The following is a 21,420-nucleotide window of genomic DNA, read 5'->3' on the forward strand; positions in this document are numbered from 1 at the left end:
GGGGCTGTGCGGGACCCCAGTGTGCCAGGCAGCCCGTGGTGGGCGTCGCAAGGCAGAGCCTGCAGCCGGTGCTGCCTCGGGCGCTCCCGCACGGGGTTTTGGGCCTGCAGCGCTGCCCGCGGGCACCGGACTCGGCCAGACGACGCTCCTGGGCTGCACCGCACCGGTACAGAGCCAGCTGTGACACCAGGCCGGCGCCAAGGCACGTCCGTCGGCAGACGAGCTTCTGGAGTACGGGGGCAGCTGGGCCGCAGCAAAAGCCGGGCCAGGGCCCGCAGGGCCTCGAGCGGCGCAGCCGGTACCGAGCAGGGACACCAGCCACAGGAGGAGCGAGCGCGCTCGGCCCGGCCCCAAGATGGCGGCCGACCTGCAGGGGCCGGGACACCGGTCACGTGAGGAGCGAGTGGGCTCGGCCCGGCCCCAAGATGGCGGCCTACCTGCAGTGGCGGCGCTTCGTCTTCTTCGACAGAGAGACGGTGAAGGAGCCGCCGGGGCCGGATGGGGCCGGCGGGAAGCCCTTCGCGCTGCCCCCGGGCATCGCAGTCTGTGACTCGGGCCGGGGAAGCCTGGTGTTCGGGGATATCCGGCGGGGCCGGGGGCTTTGGGCTCGGTGGGTTGGGCCGGGCCGGGCCGGGACTGCGGCGCAGGCTCCCGCCCAGGCTTGGGGGGCTCCAGCCTTGGGAAGGCGGCAGCTTCCTGCGCTCTGCTGTCCCTTGCCCGTTAAAAATAAACTGTTAAAAGTTTGGGTGCTCGTGGGTTGCTGTGCAGCAGCAGGTTTGCTGTAGACTTACCAGAGATCAGCGGGAAGCAGGCATGAAGGTCTTGATTCTGGTATAACTGGAGGTGTGGGGTGGGTTTTTTGGTTTGTTTTGTGTTTTTTTGGTGGTTTTTTTTTGTTTGTGTTTTTTTTTTTTCTTTTTTTTTCTCTCCTGTTGTGTGCCTTAACTGTGATATACATATGGAAGGTCAGATTTGGTTTTTGCCTCGGTCCCTTCAACTCAGTAGTTTCCAAGCTTACAAGCTAAGGGTAACGCATCTGTACCAGCTGAAGCAGCACAGTATCTTGGTTTCTGTTGGTGAGGATGAAGAGGGTATTAACCCCTTGGTAAGTCAAATTATAAAGAGAGGAAAATGCATTTGTATTATGGGTCTTTCTTAAGAGAACTGTGACTGGCTTGGTTCACCTTACCTTTCTTAGTTTGCTTGTTCTGGACACTGTCACGTTTGATGCCTCCTGATACCTCATGCTTTGCTTACGCCAGATCATCATTATTCTTAGGTTAAAGTCTGGAACCTGGAGAAACGAGATGGTGGCAATCCTCTTTGCACACGAATTTTTCCAGCAATACCCGGTAACAAGCCCACAGTTGTATCCTGCCTAACTGTCCACGAGAATCTTAATTTCATGGCTATTGGTACGTAAAGCTGAACTGAAAATTTAAGGAAAATATCACAGTCCTTACTCAGATGTAAGGAAAATTAGTAGATAGCACGAAAATCAGCATAGAACATCCTGACAGTTCTTCCTAGTTTTATAAACTTCTCTTCACAGTTTTTATGTTGTACTCACAGAGAGATAGTCTATCTGGCACTGTCAGAGAGCTCGAGAAGATAAATATGTAAATTTAGCCTGAGCTGGTATATATTACAGTAACAGCTTTGGTACTTAAAAGGGAAGCACCTATTTGTAGTTGATGTCGTCTTTCCCTGCCACTCAGTTAGGTTATGCGTTTATTGAACTTAGTACTGAATTTAGCTTTTATTGTAGTACAGGAAAAAACATAGGTTTTGTGACACCCGATGTTACAGAGTTTTTTTTTTTTCCAAGCGCTGTTTAGAAACCTTTTTTTAAAAGAAAAAAGCCAATTTCCCTTTTTGGATTTAACCATTCCTTTCTAATATTTCTCACTTAACTTCTGACAGAGTAAGAGCAGTAATGTGGTGAGGTTACAAGCGCTTTCACTGAGTCGGTCCCTGCACCGAAGTCAAAAAGCTTTCCATATGTGTTTTCTGGCCTTCAATCCTGGAACAACTTGCAGGATGGGGGGCCGTTGGGGATCTGTGAAAACCACGCCTTTTACTCGCTCCTAGGAAATCTTCCTCTAGTCTTTTTGCAGCCAGTATGTTTCAGATAAGCAAGTGAATTAAAATGATAGAGTTGGTGGATGGGAAAGCTGTTCGTAAAACAAAATATAGACAGACTCGGACAAAAATAACCTGCAAGTGCTGGTTGTGTATGGAAAGCAAGCTGAACCTTGCTGAGCAGTGACATCCTGTGTGCAGTCAGGTGATATCTCTGAACTGTGACAGGAGTAATCAGGGGTGGTGTGGCACGTACTGCCTTGACACGAGAACCTGCGGCGATCCTATTACTTAATACCTTGCTGGCGAGCAAGGTGTTGTCGCTGACTGGAGCTGTCCTAACTTACACTGGATATTATGTTGGGTGTGCCATATAGGTAACAGTTCAGTCTGTCCCCTTCACCAGGTTTTGCAGACGGAAGCGTTGTACTTACAAAAGGAGATATCACTCGAGACCGGCATAGCAAGACCCAGCTCCTCCATGAAGGCAGTTACCCGGTTACTGGCCTTGCTTTCCGACAGTCTGGCAAAACAATGCATCTGTTTGTGGTGACCACAGAGAACATCCAGGTGGGAAGTTAACTGCAAAAAAAAATGAGACTCTGACTTGCAAATTGCATTGGCTTTGGAGTCTAGTTCAGAGCGATCTCCAAAACCTTGCGTTTCCTCTGTAGTCTTATATGCTTTCAGTGAAAGACTATCCTCACCTGGAGCTGGACACTCACGGCTGCGGATTGCGCTGTTCATCTCTCAGCGACCCCTCCCAGGATCTCCAGTTCATTGTGGCAGGAAATGAATGTGTGTACCTTTATCAACCAGACGAACGTGGCCCATGCTTTGCCTTTGAGGGACAAAAGCTGATTGTCCACTGGTATCGGGGGTACCTCATTATTGTCTCCAAGGACCGAAAGACTTCTCCAAAGTAGGGCTCCTCAGAACAGATGAGTTCTTTTCGCTCTTGCAGCTTCCTGCTTTCCGTCCTTTTCCTTCTTCCCTGTGGAGCTTTGCTCTTGGGGGCCAATTGCAACTTTGTCACAGGTTGTTAAGATTCATCTGGACCCATATATCGATTAACTTCCGTTGTCAGAGTAACACAGTGAAGCATGCTGAATGAGTGGGATTTTTTCCAGTCCTTTGAATTTCTCAGTCTAACACGTAGATGGAATTTGTGTATAAATACATGCTGCTTTGCCTCTGGGTCCGCTTAATTTAATCGCCCAAATGAACTCCGTTTGTCCTGCTCTCTGGACACCCCTAGTTTGCATACATATCAAGAATGCAAGTTACGCTCTCCTTGTTTTCTAAAACTTTCTTCTGCTTTCCAGGTCAGAGTTTGCTGGGAACGAGGCACAGAATTCAGACAAACAAGTCCTGAATATCTATGACTTGTGCAACAAATTCATTGCATACAGCTCAATCTTTGATGATATAGTGGACGTCTTAGCAGAGTGGGGTTCTCTGTACGTACTGACCAGAGATGGGAAGATTCATGTGCTGCAGGAGAAGGATACGCAAACCAAACTCGAGGCACGTAAATCTGTTTTCTTATTAGTCTCTGCCTTGTGTCTGCAAGATTGTACTGGCTCTGCAGATAGAAAAGTCGAAATGTTCAGGTAAGTGAGTTGCATGACAAGTGATCTGGTAGCTTTTCAGCATAAGCAGTGTTATAAGGCATTTGGTATGTAAAAGCTCAAGCACACGTTTGTGTACAGCACCAAAAAGAGGAAAGGACTTGTTTTCCAGGCGTGTTTGAACTTGTTTTGCGAGGTGGCATTTCCCTCATACTGCTCTTATGTGTATTTAACAGATGCTGTTCAGAAAGAACTTATTTGAAATGGCCATTAACCTGGCCAAGAGCCACCACTTGGACAGCGATGGTTTGTCAGAGATTTTCCGGCAGTACGGCGATCATTTGTATAACAAGGGGAACCACGATGGAGCCATCCAGCAATATATCCGGTAAGCGAGAGTCCTGTGGAGCCATGATAGTGTCGTAGAGCTGGCAGCTACAGAGGCCCTGATTTCTGTTTCAGCCCAGGAATAGAGCCAAAACAAAACAAACAAACAAACAAAAAAAAAGCATGACATGAGGTGAAGATTCTACTGGTAGAGAGAAACGCGTTAGTGAGATTAGAAGTCTCAGAAAAAGTTGCTTGAAAGTCACTCTGTACACCTTAGGATAAAGTTCTCCTCTTTGATCATATTTTAACGTGAATAATGAAGGCACGTTGGGATGGAGTGGGGCCTGATGACGTCATTATAAACAAGGGATTGTAAGATGGATGACGTGACTTGACCCTGTATGGCGCTTGTCTTGGAAAACGCTCCTACAGCTCAGTGTCAGTTTTAAAACATCCCGGGTTTTTTAAAACTTGGAACAGCCTGTTTTGGGGCTTACTGAAACCTTCACGTTCAGTCCCTTTAAAATGCCACTGTTACATTCATGTAGAACTGAAATTTGGGAGTCCCGACATCTAGTGAGAGTTGGCATGTATTTTATTGTCAGTTTGCGTTAAGCATCAGGGTAACCGTGTGGATAAACTCCTTTGTGTGGGCATGAGCGTTTAAAGCTGACTTTGAGTTATGTGACTGAAATGAAGGAAAACGTAGCTCTTTTCCCCTTTTTTGGGGGGCTTCCCAGTTAGCTGTGAGCTTAGAGCATAGTCCGTCTTCTCATGGTCTCCTTTAAAGGGGGATTAACTCCTTGTGTGCTGTCACTGTTGTCCGATCGCAGCCTTTGTAGAGGATTGTTTGTTTCACTGGGCGTGCGGATGGGTGCTCTTACACCATAACCACTTGTTACTTCTGATGCGTAACCAAGTGCTCTCAAGTGGGTTAGTTCCTGCCAAAGTTAAGGCTTCTCTGTGCGCTGTTGTTAATGTCTCCATTTATTTTGACTTCCTGGCTCTACGGTCTCTTGTAACGTGACTCTTCCCCTCCCAGAACTATAGGGAAGCTGGAACCGTCTTATGTTATTCGGAAATTCCTGGACGCTCAGCGTATCCACAACCTCACTGCTTACCTGCAGACGCTCCATCTGCAGTCCCTGGCCAATGCAGACCATACTACGCTTCTGCTGAATTGCTATACCAAACTGAAAGACAGCTCCAAGCTGGAGGAGTTCATTAAGGTATCGGGGGAAGGGGAAATCGCGCAAAGTTGTTATGTCCTCATCGTTATTAATAAAGGGTAGTGGTGGCGTTCTAAATGGGCTTCCGTGGGGCTGGTGAGAGAGAGAAGAATTGATTTGTCCCTCGGTACCCCTGTCTCTTTACTCCTTTATTTCCAAGCTGTTGGTTACGTTCTGTTTGGCTGGCTTGCCATCTTTGAGTCTTGAGCGTGCTGGCTTTTGCTGGTGTGACTGGCAGGCTTGTGAGAGGCGGTTAGATTACGTCCTTTCTGCACACGGGATCTTTCCCTTGCAGGAGAGGTACTAAGTTGTCCCTGCTCTAGCTTTCCTCCTCTTACGTGAATGATTGCTGCATGGGAACGTTGCTGAGGGACCATCTTTCTGCTTTTGTTCTCGTAGACGAGTGAGAGCGAGGTCCGCTTCGATGTGGAAACGGCAATCAAGGTGCTTCGTCAAGCAGGTTACTACTCCCATGCTGTGTATCTGGCAGAGAAGCACGCGCATCATGAGTGGTACCTCAAAATCCAGCTAGAGGACATCAAGGTGAGGAGACGTTATTGCTTCCATGTCCTTACTGGGGAGAATACCGCTTCTCTGCCCTCCTCTTTAGTGAGAATACCATTTCACTGACCTCTTCCCGGCAGCCAGCCAGCTGACAGGACCGCTGAGGCAGCGGTAACAATGCCTGCTGCTCCTCCTGTGTTGGCTTTCCGCTTTTGGCTAGGGGTGGAAATCAGAGGCTCTTGCTTGTTCTGTTTCAGATGGGGCTTTTTACTGTGCCCTTAGAGAAGGGAGGGTCGTTAGTGAGAGATTGATCTCATTCTTGCTCTCTTTCCCTGGGCCACAGCCAGTCTTCCTCCCTGAGGAGGAAAACAAGCAGGTATAGTGGACTAGGTGATAATTCAGAGCAAACGGTGTTTGTGGCGTACTTGCAGCGTGTCTTCAGTGCTTTCTGTCCTAACCTCGAAGTGGAGAGCAGAGGCTGACATTGCGTGATGGTTTTGCTGGCTGCCTCCACAGAACTACCAAGAGGCTCTGCGCTACATTGGAAAGCTGCCTTTTGATCAGGCAGAGAGTAACATGAAGCGGTATGGTAAAATCCTGATGCACCATGTCCCGAACGAGACCACAGAATTGCTGAAAATCCTTTGCACCGATTACCGGCCATCGGGAGACAATGAAGGCCCTGGGATGCTGGAGGGAAAAAAGGTACGGTTTGCGTTGACCAAGAGTTGTTGATCTCGAGTAGTAACTTTGCAGCATATGAGTGCTTCTGCGTGCCTCGTGGTGCAGGCCTGACGTTTTAAGGCGTAATGAGAAGCCCTGTCCTGGTAGTCCTGGAGACAAGAGATGGCTTAAAGCTATTGCTCAGAACTGATTCCTGCTGTAATCTGCATCCTGTACCGTGCTGTATCCGTCGCGTCACACGTTCTAGGAACAAGCGCTTTACAGGGCAGGGAGAAAGCGCCAGTCTGGCTGAGACTGATCGAGTGCTTGACTTTTTCTGGCTGTTTTGCAGGCTAATTCAGAGGAGTTCATTCCAGTCTTTGCAAACAACTCCCGAGAACTGAAAGCTTTTCTGGAGCACATGACTGAGGTGCAGGCTGACTCTCCGCAGGGCGTCTATGACACTTTACTGGAACTTCGGCTCCAGAACTGGGCACACGAACAGGATGACCAGGTTTGAGCTCCTCCAGTTTTGTGTTTTGAGAGGGAGATGTGGTGTCTTGCAATACTGTTTTGTGTTCCTGCCGACCTGTAACCTTTCCAGATGGGCATTGATAACATGAGGCAATACATGGGCTGTGTTGGACAGATGGCACGTAAATGGGAGAATACTCCTTTCAATGAGGCTGAACTTGTTTTGCAGGAATCTCATTTAAGAACAGATTCCAGACAATAGAACCTCTGTGGGCAGATGCCTCTCCTGCAAGAGTGGCTCTGTTTGCTTGCCCTGATCTCTGAGGGTGCTGGCTGTTTGGGCAAAAGAAACCCCCTCTTGTTTGCTTAAAAGGGATGGAGAGCAAACAGCAAAACTGTTCTGCTCTTTGAAAGAGGTGCAAATTGTTGTCAGGTCTTAGTGCAAAATCTTTTCTCTGTGTATGTGTGTGCGTGTTACCCTCCCTCACCTCTCCCCCTTCTCTGTAGATCAAGGAGAAGCTGCACAATGAAGCCCTCACCCTCCTGAAGAGTGGAAGGTTCAGAACGGTCTTTGATAAGGCTTTGGTCTTGTGTCAGATGCACAATTTCAAGGATGGTGTCCTCTACCTCTATGAGCAAGGCAAACTGTGAGTGTTGCTCTTGTCTGTAGAGTCCTGTCCCTCCCCTCTGCTGCAGAGATTTCTGAGCCTTAAGTGTCCCTGCCTGACAAAGGTAGCGACCTCTTTAGTTGTTAGCATCTCCAGGTGGGAACTGTAGATCTTTGCTCAGCTGGAAATATCTTGTTAGAGCAGGGCAGTTACACAGAGAGTGAATGACAGACCTGTCTTGGCTTCTGTGTGGATGTCTGGGGTTTGCAGGGCTGGGTGAAAACCTGAGGTCCCTGCAACAACTCAAACGTCAGAGATGGATTGTTGCAGCTGACGAGTCTTTCTCCTGTAGTTTCCAACAGATCATGCACTACCACATGCAGAATGAGCAGTACAAGAAGGTGATCGAGGTGTGCGAGTTTTATGGAGACCAAGAGGCTTGTCTCTGGGAACAGGCTCTCGGCTACTTTGCACGGAAAGAGGAGGACTGCAAAGAGTACATAGCTGCGGTGCTGAAACACATCGAGAACAAGAACCTTATGCCTCCGCTGCTTGGTAATAATGACATCTGGCACCCCGACCCCCCCAAAAAAAAGCCCCAAAACCAGCTAGTTCATAGCACTCTGTAGATTATAAATTTGAGAGAAGTGTCAATGAAGCTTTAGCCCATCATTTGAACTAATAACCTGCTCTGGCAGTCGCAGCTTCTTAATTAGGAAAAAAGATCTGCAGTATCAATCATGGAGATATCTGTACGTGGTTTCTGTTCCGTCAGGGTGGGGAGGTGGAGGGCTTGCTGAAATTCCTGCTGTGCCTTGGTGGAGGTGTTGAAACGGACTCTAATCTGCTAGACCCTTGCTTTGCCCCTTTTGGTCTGAGCTGTCCGAGCATGCTCCCAGTCACCCGTTTCTGGAAGAGGTCAAACTGAAATCGAGTCTTTAAATGAGCTCTCCGATTCAGTAAGAAAGGTGACTGTCTTGGGCTATGTGTGGCCTTTTACAGGAAAGCGATCTGTCCAGCTGGGACTAGGGTCGCTGCAGTCTTCTTGCTTGTGTTTAAACTAACATCTTGGCTGCTCTCAGTTGTGCAGACGCTGGCTCACAATTCCACAGCCACACTCTCTGTGATTAAGGATTATCTTGTCAACAAGCTGCAGAAGCAGAGCCGCCAGATAGAGCAGGATGAGCAGAGAATTAAAAAATACCGAGAAGAAACTACAAGGATCCGCCAGGAGATCGAGGAGCTAAAAGCAAGGTGCGGGACTGTGTGCTGTCTTGTCTATTAGAGGACAGAACCGTTGTTTTCTTTTAGTAAGGAAAACTGTGCTGTGTCTTTCTCGCCTGTCTGCCTCCTCTCGCTCTCTCAGTCCCAAGATCTTTCAGAAGACCAAGTGTAGCATTTGCACCAGTGCCCTGGAGCTGCCTTCGGTCCACTTCCTATGCGGTCATTCCTTCCACCAGCATTGCTTCGAAAGCTACTCTGAGAGCGATGCAGAATGTCCGACTTGCATGCCAGAAAATCGCAAAGTCATGGACATGATCCGAGCGCAGGAGCAGAAGAGAGATCTGCACGACCAGTTTCAGCATCAGGTAGGGTAGCATTGCCTGCCTCATCACGTTTAAATAAATGGGGTTTAGATTAATTTACTGATCCCTGGAGGCTGGTGGTGGAGAAGGGTGAGGCTCAAAGCATTTTGTAAACAAGCTTATGTTGACTGTAAATAATGAGGCATTCGGCCATAGGGTGACTGCGTTATGTTTAGGGTGTAGAGTCCTCGATGCTCTCCAGAGATGAGAGAGAAACTAGTCCCGTGCGACCCCAAAATGGATCGGGACCTATTGGCCGGCGTGACAGCTAGTGAACAAGGTGTAGAGAACAAATTAGGGAGAAAAGTGGTGTGAATCGGGATGGGGATGGGGCCGTGCCGTCGGGGAAGCGTTGTGTCTGGGTGGTGTTTCCCGAGGACGAAGTGGTGCAGGCGAGAACGGAGCGTTAGCTAGAACTGTGTGGAAACGAGAGCAGCTGAGGCAGTCGCGTTCCCCCTGAGGATGGTTGTTACCATCTCCGTGCACGGCTCAAATGTGGGATGGAACCAAGGGCTGGAATGGCCAGAGGCAGCCGCTCAGGCAGCGCTTGGCCTTGAGCCTGCAGGACGGCGAGGGGCAGCGGGCGCTGCTGCGCCTCCAACAAATTGGCGCTGGGCGCTGGGAGTGAAGGGAAAGGGGCCGGGGCGGCTGTGGCTGATGCTGCTGCTCTGTGTCCCGCAGCTCAAGTGTTCCAACGACGGCTTCTCTGTCGTGGCCGACTACTTCGGGCGAGGCGTCTTCAATAAGCTCACCCTCATCACGGACTTGCCCTCGGGAAAGGTGGCGACCACCATCGAGGCCGGCCTGCACCGGGAACCGCTCGCCCACAGCAAGCGCAGCACCTGACCCCGGGTCCGATGAGGCTCCCCTGCGCGTCCGCGGGCGACCTGTACGGGGGCTGCCCCTGCGCTGTCCCCCCGCCCACCCCCAAAATAAACCGGACGAACTGGCAGCGCCCTCTGAGTGCCGAGCGGGCGGGGCCGGGGCGGGGGGCGGTCACGTGGGGCCGGCCGGATGTGACGCCGCGGGGCGGGCCCGCGCTATGGAGCCGCGCGCGGGGCGCTGAGGGCGCGCAGTGGGCGCGAGCGGCGGGGGGCGAGCGCAGGCATGGGCGAGCCGGGGGTGGCTGCCGTGAGTCGGGGTCCCGCGGGGCGGGGGGGGGGGGGGGGGCGGCGTGGCGAGGGGCGGCCGCTGACCCGGTTGTTGCCGCAGGGCGAGAGCGGCGTGGGCGGCAGAGCGGTCCGTGTGGGCACCCGGCGGAGCCAGGTAGGCGGCGGGCGGGGAGCGGAGGCGTCCGCCCGTGCAGGGCCCGGGAGGCCGGGGCGGGTCACGTCCAGCGAGCGCTGGACGGGAGGGGACGTGGGTCTGGGGCCGCCGCCGCCGCTGGCCGTGCCGGCGAGGAGCTCCGCGGTGGGCGCCCTGGAGCGGCTTTCCCAGCGCTTGCCTGGGAGCCCGGGCGACGGCCGGCCCTAAACAGCGCTGCCGGGGGGCGGGGAACGGCGGGTGACCGGGACCTTGCTGTGGCCCGCTGACTCGCAAGGCTCGTGCGGGTCTTCGCGGGAGGCGGGACCCCCCCCAACCCGACAAAACCCCCCCACCCCAGCAAACCCCCCCCCCCCGGGCTAACGGCTGCGGGGCAGGGACGTCTCTGGAGATACAGCGGGTATCTCTCCCCAGCGGGCTGCAGCAAGGAGGAGCAGACTCGCGAAGGGAGATAAGTGACCTTCAGGCCTTTGTTCGGAGATAATCTTCGTTCTGGTAGCGCGTTCTAGGAAGATTTCTGTGCTTTCAAGAAGGCTGTCACATAGGCATCAGGGCAAGGGACATAGGTGTGTGCGCACTACCTCTTTTCCTAGCCTGAGGCTCTTGTGGCCCTCTACAAAGGGAAGCAGCTATTTATGCTCCTCTTAGATGTGGGGAAACTACAGCCCTGAGAGCAGAATTAAATACCCCGGGCTACGCAGCTCATCAGTGGCAGAAAAGCTGGAACTCACCTGCAGTTGCTTGAGTCTGCTGCTGCTTGCATGTGTGAAGTGATCCTCTGCTAGTGTAATTCTGGTTTTGTTTTACTTGCTTCTGCTGTTCTTATGCAAGAGAATGTTCTTCCTGCGCTTTATTGCTTTAAAATCTGTTGCTTGCTGTGCGTGCAGATCTGAGCTGTTACCTTTTTTTTTGTCCATAGAACCTCTAAATAGAGCTCTGATCTTACAGAGGATAAGTAACTTATACTTGCCAGTAACTGTCAATTTTCCAGCAGCATAGCAAAATCCTACTGGCTTCTCCCAAAACCTGCAGTATTGGTAAAATTTGTACTCTTAAAAAAAAGCAGAGGGTACCCAGCGTGCAACGTGACTTGTTCTTTTGTCACTGAGCAACGGGAGGATGGTTTTGCTTACCTTTTTGCCCGCTTGCCGATGAGTGGGCATCTGTCAGCGGTTGTGTTCCGCAGAGGTGAGACCGAGCAGCTCGAAGTTAGGTAGGTAAATGCTGTCTGGGAATAAGAGCATGGAGGTGGAAGAGAGGTGGAATTCCTGACTGGGGGACAGCCGATTACCTTAATAACGCAGCGGGAGACAGAGCGTGTGAATCCTGACATGTAGGCTTCTGCTCTAGTTGCTCTTCCTAATTTGATAAATTCTCTGCTTTGCCTTGTCAGTTCTTGGAACACAACGGCGCTGAACGTGGGGAGATGTTATTCTACCACTTAGTCAATAAAATAAGTTATTCAGTGGAATGCTGTGGTCACAGCATGAGTTTGTACGTATGAGCGGTCTTACTTGGGGCTACTTTTTTCTAATGCTTTTGATTTAGAGAACGTAGTGGTCGTGCACGCCTGACCATCGAAGAATGGCGAAGTCCTCTCTAGCTGCTGTATGGACGATGTGCTCTTTGGTGAAGGCTTTGCTTTCTGCTTCGTTGCAGCTGGCCCGGATTCAGACCGACAGCGTGGTCGAGATGCTCCGTGAGCTATATCCCGAACTCCGCTTTGAGATTGGTAAGTTATTCTGGATGCTGCCCTGGGGCAGATGGCAGCGGGAGCCGGCTGTTTATCTTTGTGTGCAAGAGGTGTGCATAGAGTGCTGTCACGAGGAGAAGGATTCGACCTCGCTTATCCAAGAGTGCCATCTGAATTCAGCTAGGCTGTGCGGCTGAGCAAGTGCTGCAGGCTTCTTCTACGGGCAAAAGATGGATTTCATAAGCTCCTGATCATTGAAGCTCTGAGTACGTCACGCAGTGCAGATGCTGTTCTTTTACTCCATTTGAGAACCTGGTATCGCTCTGCGCGTTAGGGTTGTTTTCCTGTCTGGGGCTTGAGGCATTCAGCAGGAATAATGGGAGCCCAGCCGCGCAGTGAAGAGAACTGCTGAGTACCTGTTTACTGGTACTCCAGAGAAAGACCTTGGCAATTTCCGCTGGGTCAGCTCTTCCCCGAACCTGCCCTCTTTCCCCTCGCTCTGTTTTTGAAGCCAGTGAAGGAAGTCTGAATTTCACTTGTCTGGAGCACAGTGCATTTCTAGCAGGGAGCTGCTCTTACAGTTACCTTGAGTCGGTGTTTGTGCAGTAGCGTGTGGCACCATACTGCTCGTTACATCTTGCATAGATATTCCCAGCGCTCTGACCGAGCCTCGCGTTTTACCTCTGCTCTCTCTCTGAGCAGTTGCCATGTCGACGACTGGAGACAAGATCTTGGATACAGCGCTTTCCAAGGTAAAGGATCTCTTCTTCCTTTAGGGAGAAGTGATTGTATTTGACGATACATTTGCAGATGTTTCTGTTGTGATTTATGCTCCTCTGTTTATGTGTAGATCGGGGAGAAGAGCCTCTTCACCAAAGAGCTGGAAAATGCACTTGAAAGAAATGAGTAAGTGCTCGTTGTTTTCTCTGCCTCCTCTGGCATTTGTGGTGCTCTTTGGACATCTTTGGCTTGCTGTGTATGTGGTCTTGTTTCCTTTCCTTTAATTAAGTCATTGTCATCTTCTTTTTTCTTTCCCCTGTCTACCCTGGGCTTAGGCCACATATTTTGAAGTGTAGTTGTTGCTTGGTCTGGCCCAGTTAGGTTGGTGGTTTGGTTTTTTTTCTTTTTTTTTTTTTTTTTTTTTTTTTTTTTCTTCCATGATTTGTGTTACATGCACATCAGAGAGGATGTAAAATAAGTTCATTCTTTTTGCTTGGATGTATTAACATGTTAACAGTTATTAACAGATTTGCATGCTAAATATGCAGGGCAACTTGTGCTGCTGTCTGCTTAACTTCTTTCTACAGAAAAACTCGGTTCAGGCTCCTGCTGGAGCAGGGAAAGATTAGTGCCCTTTTCTTTTTTTTCATCTTTTTTCTTCTTTTTTTTTTTTTTTTATCTTTTTTCTTCTTTTTTTTTTCATCTTTTTTTTACCTTTTTTTCTCTTTTTTTTTCCAGTTTTTTTTCTTTTTCTTTCAGCTTTTTTTTCTTTTCTGCTTTTTTCTTCTTTTTTTTTCTGCTTTTTTCTTTTTCAGTACCCTGAGGAGAGTTTCAGGGGTACTTATGCCTTAGTTAAAGTAGGTTGAAAACCAAAGATGTTCCTCTGAATCTCTGACAGGCACATGGTACTGCATTTTTTGAGCAAAGTAGTTGAAAAAATACTGGAGACTCAGGCATTTACAATGATGCTCATTTGCCTTGTAAGAAGCAGATAGCTTTTACTTTATTGTCAGTTTGAAGTGTAATACCAGACAATGTACTGGTTGCATATTGGTATGATGAGTCCGCCTGTGTGAACATCTCCAGCGTCTTCCCCTCGTTCAACCCAATTGTTGTAATGTGCCTTGCATGGCTGCTGGGAGGAAGGCATTGTCTTAATTTTACAGGTGGGAAAAGAGAGACAGAGAAAGGGGAGGTGCCTTTTGCAGAGTAACACTAGAACTCTGCAGTAGTTCTGGATGCAGAATCCTGAAATTCCTCCCTCTTTTCCCAATAAATTTCCAGGGTGGATTCACAGTTTTCTAGAAATGACCTGCAGGCCTCTGGTAGGTACTGCGTGAGCTCAGCCATCTGTTCAGTGATTACTGTCCTCTAATTTTCAGAGTTGATCTCGTGGTTCACTCCTTGAAGGACTTGCCAACTTCTCTTCCTCCTGGCTTTACCATCGGTGCCGTCTGCAAGTAAGTGTGGACGCGAGGCTCGCTTCTCCGAGGGACTTGCATGTTGCAGTGTTTAGTGGTAGGAAAGCAAAGGCAGCTTAGGTCCTTTCAGGTGCTCAGAGTTTGACCACCCTCTGGTTAGTCTCTGAAACGGTGGAAACACTAGAGCTGTCCTAGTGTTCTGAGGCCAGCAGGTTTGCTGGAAATCCTTGCTTTTACAGTGATGATTTTGGAGCCAGAGGCAGTTCCTCTGGGGACCGACAGCAGAACTGTTAAGCTTAATGGCCTTCTGTTAAACGATGCGTCAACCATTCTGCACTTGCGTTATTTTGCAGAAGGGAAAACCCACTTGATGCTGTTGTCTTTCATCCCAAAAACTGTGGGAAAACACTGAGCCTCCTTCCTGAAAAGAGGTGAGTGGGGAGAGGGGGGAGACAGGTGTAAACACGTAAGGGAGGAGTTGGTCAGTACTTCCCAGTGGCAAGTCACTGAGCTCCTTGCTTTATCCTGTGGTGGTTTTACAGTGCCTTCTGTTAGCTTTCCGTAGGCATCACGCTGAATCCACTTGCTGAAAAGAGCAACGCTGTCTCACGTGAGTGTGGCACCCCAAGCGAGGTTGGATCTCTTGAGCAACCCTTGAGTCGCAATGTTTTCCCAAGTTAGATCCTTTCTTATCGTAGCGTCCAGAGAGAATTCCTACTCCTTTGAACTTCATTTCTCCTTCATTTCAATTTAAAAAAAAAAAAATTGTCATTTGTTTCCTTGGAAGTTCTGACGTATTTCTGGCTTGAGGTAAGTGTAGGAGGATTCTGAATTTAATTGCTTTTATTTCCCCCACAGTGTGATTGGAACCAGTTCACTTCGGAGAGCAGCCCAGCTCAAAAAGAAGTTCCCTCAGTTAGAATTCAGGGATATTGTATCCTTTCCTGGCAAAACGTGGCAGCTGGGTAAAACTGCAAGCAGGAAAATACAACTTCATGTGAAATTTAGCATCAAGGCTGGTTTATTTCACCTGACCTACAACAACAAGCTGCTCCCTCAAAGGCCGCCTTCCGCAAACCTGCTCTGAGTGGGCCGTATAGCGTACCACGGCCCGTTCTGTCCTCTGCTTTCTCATGAGGCTGTAAAGGAGGGGCCACCTCATTCTAGCTGAGATCCAGGATGCAGATGAATTGTACATTAAGGAACGCTTGAAAAAGTGCTTGATGGGTGCCTACAGTGTGTTCGTCTCGGTGGCCAAGTGCCAATGGCTTCCCAATGCCCCGGATGCGACTTGGGCTGCTCGTTCCGACTTGGGCCGCTGGACTAGCCGTAAAAGGCAACGTTGCTTCGGTCCCGGTACATAGGGCTTGGCTATGTGAAAGGAGTTGGTGTCAGGTGTTAATAACGTACTTAAAGGACGTGCCTATCTTTTGAGAGTCAGTGGCTGAATTAATATTCCATAATGCTCAGCAAAATTGTATTTAAAGAAACAGTTGTCCGTGTTTAGCGCTTCTTTCGGGGTGACTTGATTCTCATTTGGAGGCTGCTGGATTCTGTACATTCTGTAAACGCACTCAAGGGGATGTGAAGAGGTTATAGGACTGTTTGCCTGCTGTTTCTGTGCTCGCTTAACCACTTCTACAGAGGGGGAATTTAAACACTCGTTTAAAGAAGCTAGATGAGAAAGAAGACTTCAGTGCCATCATCCTGGCTGCTGCGGGGCTGAAGAGAATGGGTTGGGAGAATCGCATTGGGCAGGTGAGGAGCTGCAAAGCAGGAAGTACCGTTGTCTGCCGGACCGCCAACTGCTTGCCGTTCAGACCTTGCGGTTGCCCTGTCAAAGATGAGCATGCAGTCTGCTGAATCCATTGCTGTGTCAGCTCGTGATTTGCTGCGCTTCAGGGAGGATTGTTGGTTGGTTTTGTTTTCTGCGTAGAGAAACTTAGATTGTTTAGCTTTCCGTGGTGCAGCGACAGTTGGTCATCTGGTCGTACCCAAGCATTTCACAGTAGTTGTGTCTAGCAACGCAGCAGTGTGCATGACTAATATTTTTCTGATGAGCTAATTCACAAAGTTTTACAGTCCAGCTGAAGGAAAATGCATTATCTCACTTTAGGGGTGGAAACACCGAGGCACGGGAAGGGGGAGGTGTTATTTCTTTGGTCAGGCACAAAATCAATTGATGTTAGAGGTGAGCATAGAATTTGGCTGTCGCTTCCTATATTCCGAACAGTGCAACTTGAGTTAACTCTGATTTTACTTTCTTCCAGCTCCTAAGCCCTGAAGATTGTCTGTATGCTGTTGGACAGGTACGTTACAACTTTTGTATCTCAAGCCGAGCTGTGTATTGAAAGCCAGCAGCAGTACGATGTGCCAGAGTAGTTAATTGTGCCGATACTTCCTGTGTGTTGGTTGCCAAAGAACTACTACGTCGATCCGTTTGCTGGCTGTTTTAGGCACAGCTTGTGGGAGGAATGGTAGTCGGCTCTGTTACCCGGTGTAGTGGGGGCTGATTTCCACCAGTAATAGAAAAACGGTAAGCGTGGTGACACGTGGCACGACTGCACTGGGGCGACGCGGCAGATATGGGACAGGCCCTGGCAGGGTCAGTGTTGTGCTGTACCGGAGCAATTGTGCAGAGCCGCTGCAGTATCTTTGCCCTGTGATGTTCCCTCCTTCTCCGTTATCGCAGCGTCCTGACGCCCGGAGGGTGGAGCTGAAACACCTGCCTTGGAGCAATTCTTAGTGCTCTCATTTCTAGGCAGGCAAACTGTTCCGGCCAGGCTGGCCGTGTGGCTGCGGCCGAGTTTGCACAGCGTTGTACAGTGGCTATCAAACTTGCTAAACTGGAGCTGGCTGTGCATTAGTGATAGCGAGTGACAAATCTGCAAATTCAGCAGTCTGCAGTGGTGATTTTGATAATGCGTTTATCAGGTACTGTGCAGTTCCCCCTTTTTTTTTCCCCTTCTTTTTTTTTCTCCCCTTCCCCCATCTCATTTCCAGTTTTGGAAATTGTTTTGTCACTGTTACGCATTCACCACTTGATCTTTATCTTGAGAAAAAGTTGGGAAGCTTGGATTTATCCAGCCTGCTCATCAGAAAGGGGCAGTGGGGTGAGCATTTCTGTATGTGCAGTCGCAGGTTCTGGAATGGTTTGAGGTGACAGCGTGGTCTTGAACACTCGGCTGAAGTGTGTTCTGATCTTCCCTTCACTGCAGTGCTATGGGATGACTCTGCAACCAGCGGATTGTTTTGTAGCTGATTTCTGTACACACAGAAGCATCGCTGCCTTAGTGAGATGCATCCAGGCCTCTGAGTTCTGTTTCATGACCAATACTGAGTGCACGCAGAGGTGCAGGAAGTTGAGGAATTATGATGATTATTATGTTTGTTTCTTTTTTCTTCTTCTAGGGTGCCTTAGCAGTGGAAGTTCGTGCCAAAGACCAAGAGATACTGAATATGGTGTCTGCCCTGCATGACGCAGACACCGTGTTATGCTGCATTGCTGAGAGAGCCTTTATGAAACGTTTGGTAGGTGCGCCATCCTTGCTCCTCTGCCTGCAGCAGTAAATGCTGCTCTGCTAGTTGACCTGGCGCCATAGGATGGGACAGCTGTTCCGCTTTCCTAAAACTGCAAAGCAGAGATTACTTTTGGATTGAGAAGGGCCTAAGTGGGGTTGTGGGCAGCCTGAAGTTTTCAGAGGCCTCTGCTTTGAATGTGCCAGGTAGGAGCCTCGATGTCAGCTGCTTTCTGTTTTAGGAGGGTGGATGTAGCGTCCCTGTGGCTGTCAACACCATGCTGAAGGATGGCCAGGTGAGGAGTACTTCGTGTTTATCTGGGATTCTTTCTGAAAACCTGTTCCAGTGCGTGCGTGTTCCCTGATCCTTCCCCAGAGGTCACTCTGGCAGATATCTGTATAGCCAGTTAGGGCAGGTAGGCTCCTGACTCCAGCGTTCTGGGTTTGTGTCCGGTGCAGGAGTACGGGAATGGGTCTGGCTGCTGAAGCTCCGTCTTCTAGAAAATGCCCTTATACCAGATTTCCCCCCCACCCCTTCCTTTAAAAGTGGTGTTGCCCTGAGAGAGGAAAGTCTCGCTTCTGACCCCGGAAAATCAGTGTTTTTACACAATGGAGCGTGATTAAGGAGGTGGGAAGCTAGCAAGAAGTTCAGCTTTTTCCTTGGGAAGTTGCACCTTCCCTAACAGGGATGACTTCTCATAGTTGTGTTGTACCACAATCCTGATCCCGCTGCACTACAAAAGCTTCCCCTCCAGACCTTGCTTTGTATGTTGTGTGCTTTATATTTTTTTTTTTAAAGGAGGTAGTTGGCTTTCTGTTTGTTTATTAACACGTTATTAATCCCTTCTCTATGTCTCCCAAGCTGTATTTGACAGGAGCGGTGTACAGTTTGGATGGATCCGATAGCCTGAAGGAGACTATGCAGACCAGCGTTAATTATCCTCAACAGGTACGTGAACCACGGTGCCCTCAAAATCCAAACCTGAAGCTGAATGACAAAACCCAGCCTTCTGCAATTTGTCTATTACTCTTGGTCTGGTTCCTTGGAAACTGTAACAGCGCACCGTTCTCAGGGCTTCTCAGACCACAGATTTTGCCCCATTTCGCACATGGCTTAAACTGTTTCTTGCTCGCCCCTTCCTGCCCTTCCATTGAGCTGTTTACGTTTGCAGAATGAAGATGGACCAAACGACGACGTGCAGCACGTTGGCATCACCGCCAAGAACGTCCCTGCTCGGGCCCAGGAAGCTGCAGAGAGCCTTGGTGTTGAACTAGCTAGTTTACTTCTGAGCAAGGGAGCTAAGCATATCCTTAGCGTGGCAAGGCAGCTCAACGATGCCCGCTAAACTCGTGGCGTGGTCGGCACAACTGCTACAACTCGGGCGAGTCTTTGCAGCTATACTGTCATCCTCCTTAGGAAGAAGGGATTTCCTGAAGTACTCATGCCTGTCTTACCTGATGTTTGGGCACAGAAACTTGAAATACTAAGTTGACTAACTTGAGTAGTTTACGCTTTCCTGGGTTTTCATCCCTCTCTGCATTTCCCTAAATTGCAAGGTGTGCCTGGAGGTTTTTCTACAAGTTTTGCAGCTAGGAAGTGAAAAGAAAAATGTAAAAGAAAAGAATCTGTAAGTGTTCTCCTGTTCCGCTGAGGAACGAGGCAGTTATTTCAGATAATAGGACTCAACTGTGGTGGGGCTGGAGCGCTGTACTGTGCTGCCGGTACCGAAGTACTGCTGGTAGTGGTTGGCAGCACCTGAGCCTGTTTGCTCACCAGAACGCTGAGGAGGAGGCTCCCAGGAACCTATTCCTCATAGCGAAGTAGCACAAATGCCAGCTTCGCCATAGGTCTCAGTGAAGGTAAGGCATTAAGTTTGCAGTTCTCGGATGCAAATTTGTCAATGGGCCAGTAGTAAATTAGTGGGCAGGCAGTCTCGTTTGCCTTGCTACAAGGGTGATTGGAGATGCTCACCAGTTACCTGGGAGCTGACGAGGAAGCCCAGCTTTGGAGCCATTGTGCCTTTCTCTGTAACTTAGCCCCTTCCCTTTACTGTGGCTCCCCGCACTCACCAGCGGGTTGCCATCCTCTCGGCAGGGCTCGTGCGTTCCAGTGCCTTGAAGAAACACTGAAACGGCACCTCCGCGGGTGCTGCATGCTTTGGAAATGAAGCATTGTTTATTTTCTATGCAACCTTCGCCGAGTGTAACAGACCATAAATACAGTTCCGTTCTCAGCACCCCAGTGTCAAGTCTTTGTGGAGCGGCTCTGCCGGCCGCGTGTTCCTGCCCGGCCGGGGCGGTCCCTCCGCAGATTCCCGCGCTCTCGGGCCCCGCAGCGCCGCCTCCGGACAGGAGAGCGGGGCGGAGACCCCCCCGCCTCCTCCCCCACCCCGCGCGGATCGCAGCTCTCCCGGTGAGCAATGGGGGTGGCCCTGAAAAGGGCCTTTGTGTGGTGCGGGAGGCCGCCCTAGTACTCCTGCGACTGCTGCCCGCCGCCCTTCTTGCCGGCCTTGGCGGGGCCTGCGGCGCCGCCCGTCTTCTTGGGCAGCAGCACGGCCTGGATGTTGGGCAGGACACCGCCCTGCGCGATGGTGACGCCGCCGAGCAGCTTGTTGAGCTCCTCGTCGTTGCGCACCGCCAGCTGCAGGTGGCGGGGGATGATGCGCGTCTTCTTGTTGTCGCGGGCCGCGTTGCCCGCCAGCTCCAGGATCTCGGCCGTCAGGTACTCCAGCACGGCGGCCAGGTACACGGGCGCGCCGGCCCCCACCCGCTCCGCGTAGTGCCCGCGCCGCAGCAGCCGATGAACACGCCCGACGGGGAACTGCAGCCCAGCCCGGGACGAGCGAGACTTGGCCTTAGCGCGGGCCTTACCGCCGCTCTTGCCACGGCCGGACATGGCGCCTTGCTGCGCTGCAGGCTCTTCCCCCTCGCCTCCCGAGCTCTGCGGCGAAGTGAGGCCGGCAGCGCGCTACCCGGCCTTTTTATAACCTTCCTCAAAGTAGGGCTCAGCTCATTGGACAGCGCCGTTGCCCCTCGCTATTGGTGCGTCTGCCGGAAGAAGGCTTTTGCTGACTGGTGGCCTGGCCGATGTCACGGCGCTTGCCCTGAGTCCATTGGTGCCGGAGAGCGGCCAATAAGAAGGTAAGGCGCCAAATTCATACTGCAGAGGCGGTTGGCCGTTGCCCCCCAGGGAGCTGCGGCCCCTGGTCTTGGCCTGGCTCCCCGCAGAGTGAGGCAGGCGGCTCCCGGGGTGCCTGCAGACCGAGGAGGATCCCCGCCTGTAGGGTGCCGGGCTTGCGGTGGCACACAGGGGAAGAGCGTTCGGGGCTGTGTAAAACCTACGCGAGGTCCTTTTTAAGGGATGGTGGGGGTGAGAGGTATTACGGATTGTTTAAGGGAAGCACAGAAGGCGAGGGAGGACTCGGTGTGGACTGGGAGGGAACAACATGGGAACACGGAAGGAGGAGCAGGTTGAAGAAGGTAGTCAAGCATGTTGCTGGTTGGTAGCCTTCATCTTTGTAGGCTGTCCTCTAGGTTTCTAGTTTTTTTTTTTTTTTCCCAGGGCGAGGGGACTGTCAGCCCTGTGTGCATGTGTACGTCTGGAGGTATAAGTGCCAGCAACCGGCGTCAGGCCGAAGGGGCCGGTGTACGTGTGGTACCAGCAAATGGGAGGACGGGAGCATGTGCAGAACAGGGCCAGGGCTAGGGTGGAACCCAGGGCGTCTGATCACCAGCAAACGACCCAGACCAGCGAGTAG

At 50.7% G+C, this 21,420-nt stretch overlaps 3 protein-coding genes across 7 annotated transcripts; 2 read left to right on the plus strand and 1 right to left on the minus strand.

Moving 5' to 3' along the window:
- The first annotated feature begins 421 nt into the window (after positions 1 to 421).
- On the plus strand, positions 422 to 9,999 carry VPS11 (VPS11 core subunit of CORVET and HOPS complexes). Of its 5 annotated transcripts, XM_086766250.1 has the most exons (16): positions 422 to 579; positions 957 to 1,105; positions 1,280 to 1,415; positions 2,489 to 2,652; positions 2,757 to 3,004; positions 3,408 to 3,609; positions 3,890 to 4,041; positions 5,026 to 5,212; positions 5,612 to 5,755; positions 6,233 to 6,421; positions 6,732 to 6,893; positions 7,361 to 7,500; positions 7,814 to 8,016; positions 8,544 to 8,715; positions 8,828 to 9,050; positions 9,729 to 9,999. In XM_086766250.1, the coding sequence occupies exons 1-16, from the start codon at positions 426 to 428 to the stop codon at positions 9,891 to 9,893; spliced, it is 2,790 nt and encodes a 929-aa protein (XP_086622376.1). In that variant the 5' UTR covers positions 422 to 425; the 3' UTR covers positions 9,894 to 9,999. The 5 variants fall into 5 exon arrangements, 4 of the variants coding, with proteins under 4 accessions (XP_086622376.1, XP_086622377.1, XP_086622378.1 ...); XR_015261042.1 differs by lacking the exon at positions 9,729 to 9,999 and having other exon boundaries at positions 8,612 to 8,715; positions 8,828 to 8,965; XM_086766251.1 differs by lacking the exons at positions 8,828 to 9,050; positions 9,729 to 9,999 and adding an exon at positions 8,313 to 8,429 and having other exon boundaries at positions 8,544 to 8,672.
- Positions 10,000 to 10,109: 110 nt separating this feature from the next.
- HMBS (hydroxymethylbilane synthase) lies at positions 10,110 to 19,164 on the plus strand. Its single transcript, XM_086766051.1, has 14 exons — positions 10,110 to 10,178; positions 10,260 to 10,313; positions 11,970 to 12,042; positions 12,706 to 12,755; positions 12,854 to 12,909; positions 14,106 to 14,183; positions 14,498 to 14,575; positions 15,003 to 15,078; positions 15,789 to 15,902; positions 16,415 to 16,453; positions 17,556 to 17,675; positions 17,905 to 17,958; positions 18,525 to 18,611; positions 18,835 to 19,164. Exons 1-14 carry the CDS (start codon positions 10,155 to 10,157, stop codon positions 19,006 to 19,008), a joined length of 1,077 nt encoding a protein of 358 aa, XP_086622177.1. The 5' UTR covers positions 10,110 to 10,154; the 3' UTR covers positions 19,009 to 19,164.
- A 904-nt stretch (positions 19,165 to 20,068) lies between these two features.
- H2AX (H2A.X variant histone) lies at positions 20,069 to 20,598 on the minus strand. The gene has a single exon (XM_086766052.1). The coding sequence runs from the start codon at positions 20,556 to 20,558 to the stop codon at positions 20,130 to 20,132; it is 429 nt and encodes a 142-aa protein (XP_086622178.1). The 5' UTR covers positions 20,559 to 20,598; the 3' UTR covers positions 20,069 to 20,129.
- Positions 20,599 to 21,420: the final 822 nt, after the last annotated feature.

This window comes from Chlamydotis macqueenii, chromosome 24, assembly GCF_036417535.1.
Source record: "Chlamydotis macqueenii isolate bChlMac1 chromosome 24, bChlMac1.mat, whole genome shotgun sequence".
NCBI classification, from domain to species: Eukaryota; Metazoa; Chordata; class Aves; order Otidiformes; family Otididae; genus Chlamydotis; species Chlamydotis macqueenii.

Bases quoted from the DNA above. Each gene is read 5' to 3' on its own strand.
- VPS11 (XM_086766250.1), top strand. From the start codon at position 426: ATGGCGGCCTACCTGCAGTGGCGGCGCTTCGTCTTCTTCGACAGAGAG. The intron at 1,416-2,488 runs GTACGTAAAGCT...CCCCTTCACCAG, and splicing joins TCTTAATTTCATGGCTATTG to GTTTTGCAGACGGAAGCGTT. The intron at 5,213-5,611 runs GTATCGGGGGAA...TTGTTCTCGTAG, and splicing joins AGCTGGAGGAGTTCATTAAG to ACGAGTGAGAGCGAGGTCCG.
- HMBS (XM_086766051.1), top strand. From the start codon at position 10,155: ATGGGCGAGCCGGGGGTGGCTGCC. The intron at 12,910-14,105 runs GTAAGTGCTCGT...TCTAATTTTCAG, and splicing joins AATGCACTTGAAAGAAATGA to AGTTGATCTCGTGGTTCACT. The intron at 14,184-14,497 runs GTAAGTGTGGAC...GTTATTTTGCAG, and splicing joins ACCATCGGTGCCGTCTGCAA to AAGGGAAAACCCACTTGATG.
- H2AX (XM_086766052.1), bottom strand. From the start codon at position 20,558: ATGTCCGGCCGTGGCAAGAGCGGCGGTAAGGCCCGCGCTAAGGCCAAG.